Genomic DNA, 8687 nt, shown 5'->3' with positions numbered 1-8687 from the left:
GTTGTCAGAGGCATGCTGGGGCATTCTGTGTTGTCAGGGGAGCGTTGGCAGGATAGAATATATATATATATATATATATATATATATATATATATATATATATATATATATATATATATATATATATATATATATATATATATATATATATATATATATATATATACATATGGGGATACTTGTTTGTATATCTAGTGGGATACTCATTAGTATAACTATTGTTATACTCTTTGGTATACCTGTGGAGATTTTAGTCGCCCTCTGTGGTTACCTGTTTTCTAATTAAAATTTACTTATGTTGTTTTTATATTCTAATTAATTAAGCCTTCTTCCGCCAGTATAACTTAAAACGGCCTATACGAAAAAATTGCAAAAAATTCTTTCTTTCGGAAACCGATAATGTAATTTTGAAGGATTTGGATATTATTTAATATTTACATAGTTTTTGTGGAATGTGAGGAAAAAAGAGACCATTGACGTACTAAATCCATAAGGGGAGGTTAGTTGGTTTGATCTGAGGAAGGGGAAGGGCACCTCTGATTCCCTCAGATCAAGAGCCCTCCCCCTCTCTCACTGCAGAAATTGATGTGAGATTACTAAGCACAAAAGATATCTTGAAGGACTATTGAACTAAGGTCACAATGGGTCGTTTCGGCATGGGTCACGGTGCTCTGGCGATTCGTGATCGCCGGCGCCGCCACAGTCGACTGTCGGTAACTGGCGTTGGTTACCAACCGCAGCAGCACTGTGAGAATTACATGGTCTTTGCGCAGCGCAGCCAACGGAAGAATTCAGTCACCTCCAGCCAGAGTGTACCAGTGAAGGGAGGTCCAGCCTCTGCTGACGTTGCTGCTGTTGGTGACGTTGCTGTCAGTATACCCGGGCAGCTGCTGACGTCTAGTGACTTCCCCAAGACGTTGAGCTTGCCTGAGGTTACCGATGGACCAGTGCCCGGTCCTTCCTGGTGGCCTGGCCCACCCTTCCAGCAGGGGGGTATTGTTCGTTCTAACACGGTGGGCATTGTGCCTGGCCTGCTGCCGCAGCAGGCAGCTGATGACCAGCTGACCAGGGGCAAGCTAGGCCTCCTTTCAGATATCTTCAATGGGAACAGGTGGAATTACTTCCAGGAGCGCCTCATGCCCCGTCTGAAAGGGGCAGTGATGCCCTTTCATCCAGATACCCCCCTCCATCAGGACACCTCTGCCATTACTAGCCATCACCTGACCTTTGACCAGGAGGTAGGAAGTGGAGGTTTTACCCTGCCCCCACCCATCTATCCATCTAACCCTATATAAACCCCCAGTGCACCAGCAGGGTTGATGCCAGGCCTCACGCACATACCCCACCTCAATTTGGCACCTCCAAGCCCAGCTTATGAGGAAGACCTGCCTACCATGGGCTGGTAGACCTGGTGCAATTTCTCCATATTTACGTTCTTATACTTTTATCTAGCTTGGCACCTCCAAGCCCAGCTTGGCACCCTGAGCCCAGCCTGGCACCTTCATCCTTCATGCCAAGGCCTCTCGTTATCACGCACTCCTGGCTGTGGAACTGTCTCAAACCTTAGCAGCGTCGCATGGACATCATTGTACAGTGCTTCCCACTACTGACGTCCTCATATAACCCCTCCTGTGTACAGTATCACCACTGAAGGGCCTTTGCCCCCTCCTTCTACCCACTAATTACTTCTCCAAGCTACCATCAACCCCACAACTCAATGATCATCTGTGTATTGACTGCAAATCAAAAATTCCGTTTTGTGTTGCTTGCGTTGTCTTGTGTTACATGTTGTCCCTGTCGTCTGGCCTCAACACTTTCATCCCAGCTCTCTCCGTCTCATAGGCCTCCATCTTATAGGCCTCCGTCTTATAGGCCATATTAAAAGTCATTCATCTCCGAAATATTAATTCCTGGGAAAATATTCACGGTCTTTTGTATTAATTTATATTTTAAACAAGTAACCCGTGCTTTATACTAGCCAGGAATTTTACAAATATTCAATGATAAATTTAAATAACTTTAAAATCAAAAGCAATAACTTTGTGTTAACTATAACAAAAATACACATATATAAATTATAATTTAATTATATTAACAATTTTTACCATAAAGTGATTTTTACTAAAAGTTTGCATAATTAAATTTAGCAAGAAAATCCAAAATTTTGGAAAGGTTAGTAGCCATAATTAATATGCCTTGGGGTAAGGATATGTATATATATAATTATTTTTAGAATGTGTGTTTTAATGTATATACGACTTTATTTTATGCAAATTTTAAGAATTATTCTTGTGATGAACTGATTATGTGAAGCGTTAATGACCCTGGTGTAGTAGACTTTAAACCCCATTAACCAAACAACTATTGGTAACCAGGACAGCCTATGTCTAGGATATCAAAACGTAAAGATACCTTAGGCGTTCTCTAATTCAGAATATATATATCCATGTACCCTGGCATATTAGTGAGACCTATAATAAGGTCAACCACATTTATCTTACAAAATAACCACTGATTCCATAAGCCTACAGAATATTAAACACAATAATAATCACGTAATTAATCCATGAGAATAATGAGGCAGAATCAAAAGCAGATATATTTACCAACAGTATGTTCAGGTACACGTATATACAGCTATACAAATTATCATACGTAGTAATACAGGGCGTTGTAAATTAACAGACCCAATTTTAAAGGAGTATCCCTTTAAAATCGGGTCCATTTTAAAACGGCATAAGGACAGTCAGAGGGACTTTTTCCATTCTTATTTAAACTTATTCCTGGAGGAACTTCGACCCTGTTTGTCTAATGGTTTGTGATTTGTTGTACAGTTCATGTGAGACCAGCCTCAGGTCATGGTCTTAGCGGAGAATCATATTTGGTGTAGTATTTCTTGACACGGACCTTAATGATATCTAGGCATTGCCAAAATTATTAGTTATTTACACAATTTGTGTATAAGTGCATCACCCGTGAGACTATGAAACAATGGACAAAATTACTTAGAATCACGGTAGATAAGTGCTTTGTAAGTGGGAGAGATGAGTGACAGCCGTGAAGGGGACATAGAAGTGTTGCTGACAGTGGTGACTATAAATCGTTATTTCTGCCCATCTTGGTTGAGAATTCCAAACGTTAAGTGACCAACACGAACTTAGATCCCTCTGGAACACATCACAAGAGCCTTGGAGCCCCTCAAATAGACGCAAGTGCTTCAAAAAGTGTGTTGAAAAAAATGGAGCAAGTGGTGTTTGAGGGTGAGGTGTAGCAGAGGGCTGAGTGTGTCACCTTCTACGACCTTGCTATGGCTGCTGTAGCAGTCGCTCTGCGTAATAAACGCCAGCAGAAGATACATTTTGACCCCAGTGAGGCAAGTACTACAATTTTAGTGGTGCCAGGAGGCATTTATAGTTGTTGTAGAAGTAGTAATAGCAGTAGAGACCTGGATTAGTCAAGCCGAAGGACGTAGAGGTTAAGAAAGTTAGCCTTGATTTACCTACATGCAAATAATTCTTAGCTGTAGTATTAACACTAGATAATTTTAATGTGATGGAGGGTAGTGGTGACAGCCACTACGATGTAACACAAATGGCCTCTAACACAAAATTGTTATATCAGTAACAACAGCAACACTTTCAACCCGAAAACTCTAAATTCCATTTACAATATTCATTATATAGATTTCGAAATAAATTCTTAAACAAAGAATTTAGTTGACTAAACATATTTCAAGTTTTTTTTTTAGCTTTATCCAAAATTTCGAATTAATAAATTATTCTTAACATAAATTCTTTCTACCAACACTATGTATACAGTCACATCTGTAACAGCTAATGTTTGTGTGTAAAAACGTCTTATAAGTTACTGTATGTTGTATTGTCTTGCACTTTTCTATATAATACACTACTGTATATGTCTGTGTCCTTGTGGAGAAATGTGCTATGTCATGCTTAATGGTGGTATACACAGATCAGCATACTACATCCTTTCTACGGCTCGTCCATCATGCATGATCTACATCAGGGTATACATCCCATCAGGTTTTGTATGAAGAATGTAACAATGGTTCCGTAACGCAAGGTAAGTTACAGGTAAAATTAGTGGTTTTGTGTATACGTATGTGTTGTGTATGCTGCCAACACATATAAGCCATCACCATTATCGGTGGTGATGGGTAGTGGTCCATTACACTCCAGGTGATGGACTGATGACCACTACCCATCACCACACCTGTGGGTTCAGGTTAATGTGGTATACACATTTCTCACCTGAAGGGTTGTGGTGAGTGTGCTGTGATTGTATGTAACTAGGCTGTTAGTTTTAAGACTGGCTCACCTGGAGGGTATACCTGGAAGGTGTACCTAGAGGGCATACCTGGAGGGTATTCCGGGGTCAACGCCCCCGTGGAGAGGTCCATGACCAGGCCTCGCGAAGGCTTGCAGAGGGTTCGTACCCGCTGAGACCGATTTTGTGGTCTTTCTCTACCCATGCTGCTACAGTCATAGGCCCTTCAAGCATTACCATGAGCCTTCAAAGGGATCGCTCTGAGTTTAAGTAGTGGAACCTCAAAAATCGAACTGCTCCCAACTCAACCAATTATGTAAGTGTATTTTTGTAAGTGCTTTTATAAGTGTACTTTTGAGGGTCTTAAATCGACTAATCTAATTTACATTATTCCTGATGGGAATAAATTCGTTCGGTAGTGGCACTCGAACAACCTTCTGGACCAAAGAAAGTTCGATTTTTGAGGTTCCACTGTACCTCCTTAATTAAAACGTATAAAACAGATGACCAGAAGCTCCAACAGTGGGTCATCATCTGACTAATACCCACGTCAGGAAACACTTGTCCTGTTTCCTGACGAATCTTACCTTACCTAACCTCACATCAGTCATGTTGACCACAGAGCCCTCAAGCAGGAACAGTTACGATGATCGACACCATGCCTAACCCTTCTAGGGTAGGGTAGGTGCCTGAGCCCGAGCCTTTAGCTCACAAGACTGTCATTCCCATTAGCCCACTTGGGGCGGGGATGGCAGACCAGAGAGGCCTAGCTTGTGGCTAGGCCTGGGGACAGTTGGTCCCAAAGATGAGGAGGTACTTGTGCCTCCTCCCATGGGAGACTTAGGTCTCAGACACTCCCTAAAGAGGGAGTCAAGGCCGGGCCACCACTTGGACAAGGCCCGGGCCGGGAGAATACCGGCTAATCTTTAATAATAACAGTTACGATGACTTAGACAGTGTTCGGTTGATGTTCGCCCAATCAGTGGTTTTATCAATATAATACAGGAGATTGGAGTGGTACTGAATTCTTGCTGCTAGGCTGAGGGACTGATTAGGCGAAACATCTACAGAATGAAGCTTACCAGACAATAATAATGTTTATTTCTAGCAGTACCTGACACAACTTATACAGACCATAGCTGACATCAATGACGTACTACTATATAGAAAGTCCCTTGTTATGCAGAGCATTTCCCGCACCTTAGGTTAATTTTGTCCCCACGATGCAACCCACACCAGCCCACTAACACCCAGGTACCTACTTACTGCTAGGTGAACATGGGCAGTAGGTATCTTAAAGAAACATGCCTCAATGTTGCCACCTGTACCAGTGATCGAATCACGGACCTCAGCGTGTGAGCTGAGTGCACTACCAACCCAACTACGGGACACAGGTGTATATACCAGCGATATACACGTGATCAGCTATACTAACATTACAATAGCTGTTAATGTATATATTTTTGATATCTGAGGATCCCAAAAGGACCTTTAAAACTCACACTGTTAACAGTTCAGCCTCGATATTCAGAAGTAATGGAGAATATCGTCTGATAGCCTTCAACCAGCTTCCAACTGCATGTGCGACACTGCTATCCACTGGGTTTAAGGTCATCTCGGTTCAGGGTCTCGGGTTTTTTAAAGAGGCATTATAATGTTTGCTAAGGTCAGATCTGTTGAACTTACTTCGTTGTCACTGACCTGCTGGGATATACACCTGTCTCTCACACACACCTCGCTGCATATATGCTGAGAGCTGCACATCTCACTGTATATACACAGAGATACACACATCTCACTGTGCTATATATACACCTTTATATGTATACACACTCAGAAATACACTGTTCCGTGTATATACACCAAGAGATATACACTCCTCAGTGTGTATACTTCGAGACACATACACTCAAACACATACATCTATCAGTGTGTATACTCATACACATACACCACTAACTTCATACACACTGAGAAATATACAAATCTCAGTGTATAAACACACTGACAGACAAACTTCCCAGTGTGTATATATACACTGCAGTGTTGCAAATTATCCTTATAATGACCACCAACAGATAATAAATAGCATAGTTACGATTATCATCAGTATCTTATTCATGGGGAGCACCAAAGCCGTAAGAGGCTCTCCCAGCACATGCAGGGTGGCAGGTAAATCAGGTTTGATCTGAGGAAACAAAAATAATAGAAGTAATTAGTACGTTGACGTTAATAGAATTTCTTCCTGCTGACTTCACGGGGCCTCGCTTGAATGCAAGAAGGGCATAAGTGCCCCCATCCCAAAAAATTTAAATACATACTATATGTAAATACGTCTTTTTGAGGGCAGTATAAACATGGATAAACGGGCCTACGAGCTAAAAAAAAAAAAAAACATTAACCGGGGTAAATTACCGCCAGGAGAAGGGTTAATTATCCAGGTTATTTTCTACCCTTGGTCGATATAAGAGAAGGTTAATTGACTTGACTTTAATGGCGAAGAAAACGGGATTTTTTGTAAGTTGTGGAAGGATGCGAGTGCTTGATCCTAGGAACTGGAGCGAGGCTGGTTTTTCCTGGTTATATTATGTGAGGATTTAGCTCAACAATAATAATAATAATAATAATTATTATTATTATTATTATTATTATTATTATTATTATTATTATTATTAACTAATAATAATAATAATAATAATAATAATAATAATAATAATAATAATTATTATTATTATTATTATTATTATTATTATTATTATTATTATTATTATTAACTAACAATAATAATAATACGTTACATAATTTTTGTATTTTAAAACAAGTCAATTAGTCTGCAAGGTTTAAATTCTATCTGCTACACGATAGTTATTAAGACTTATGACTGGACGTGAGTTAGACCTACCTAGAATGGGCCAGTAGGCCTACCTAGCACATCCACTAGGCCTACTGGCACAAGACCTTAAATAACAAAGTTACCCATTAAACTAACTAAAATCATTTATTTCTCCATTATATTAACTAAGATTATATTATGTCATTAATTTTTATTACCGTAATAAAGCATTTATTTTACTAATTAAAAATGTTAATGAATTAATTAACAATAGCCTCACTAAAAATCGAATTTACATAAAATCCCTAAATTGTACAAATCGATATTTGTAAATTTTTTTTTCCCAGTGGTGTTTTCGCCTTGTTAATATTTAATATAATATTTATAGATGGACACCATGCCCAGCCCTTCTAGGGTAGCATCGACACCATACCCTACCCTTCTAGGGTAGGGTAGGTGCCTGAGCCCGAGCCTTTAGCTCACAAGACTGTCATTCCCATTTGCCCCCTTGGGGCGGGGATGGCAGACCAGAGAGGCCTAGCTTGTGGCTAGGCCTGGGGACAGTTGGTCCTGAGGCCTAGCTTGTGGCTAGGCCTGGGGACAGTTGGTCCTGAGGCCTAGCTTGTGGCTAGGCCTGGGGACAGTTGGTCCTGAGGCCTAGCTTGTGGCTAGGCCTGGGGACAGTTGGTCCTGAGGCCTAGCTTGTGGCTAGGCCTGGGGACAGTTGGTCCCAAAGATGAGGAGGTACTTGTGCCTCCTCCCATGGGAGACTTAGGTCTCAGACACTCCCTAAAGAGGGAGCCAAGGCCGGGCCACCACTTGGACAAGGCCCGGGCCGGGAGAATACCGGCTAATATTTAACTAAATAATATTTATAAACTGTTTCACAGTAGAATCTATGGTATAAATTTTATTTAGAATAATAATTCATTTATTGGATTTCTCTCCCAGGATGAAGGAAGTTATTAATCTGGGTTTTAATGGGTAACTTAGGTAAATATTTATCTTAAATATGTTTTGGAATTGACGGGAGGAGACAGATTTGTGATAAATGGAGAGTTTATGCTGTTGTAGAGGCCATAGCTCCTGGCCCCGCCTCTTTATTGATCACTACTAGGTCACTTTCTCTCTGCTGCATGAGGTTTATCATACCTCTTCTTAAAGCTATGTATGGATCCTGCCTCCACTACATCACTTCCCAGACTGTTCCACTTCCTGACTACTCTGTGGCTGAAGAAATACTTCCTAACATCCCTGTGACTTATCTGAGTCTTCAACATCCACTTGTGACACCTTGTTGCTGTGTTACATCTCTGGAACATCCTGTCGCTATCCACAATGTCGATTCCTCTCAGTAGTTTATATGTCGTTATCATGTCCCTCCTGTCCTCGTGTGTGTGTGTGTGTGTGTGTGTGTGTGTGTGTGTGTGTGTGTGTGCTCACCTAATTGTGGTTGCAGGGCTCGAGACTCAGCTCCTGGCCCCGCCTCTTCACTGATCCCTACTGGATCCTCTCTCTCTCTGCTTCCTGAGCTTTGTCATACCTCTTCTTAAAACTATGTATGGTT

At 41.0% G+C, this 8687-nt stretch overlaps 1 protein-coding gene across 1 annotated transcript in view; it reads left to right on the top strand.

The window, feature by feature from the left end:
• Positions 1–365: 365 nt before the first annotated feature.
• The window catches only part of LOC138851293 (uncharacterized), a gene marked incomplete at its 3' end in the record, with an annotated part of 16573 nt that continues 8251 nt past the window's right edge, over positions 366–8687 (top strand). The window contains exon 1 of the mRNA XM_070080267.1: positions 366–1238. Within this exon, the coding sequence (XP_069936368.1) occupies positions 642–1238 (597 nt within the window). The remainder of the gene's footprint in view (positions 1239–8687) is intronic.

Source organism: Cherax quadricarinatus, unplaced genomic scaffold (assembly GCF_038502225.1).
Source record: "Cherax quadricarinatus isolate ZL_2023a unplaced genomic scaffold, ASM3850222v1 Contig262, whole genome shotgun sequence".
In the NCBI taxonomy this organism is placed as follows: Eukaryota; Metazoa; Arthropoda; class Malacostraca; order Decapoda; family Parastacidae; genus Cherax; species Cherax quadricarinatus.
Note: the sequence above shows the minus strand (reverse complement) of the source record. Positions and strands in the feature narration are given on the sequence as shown.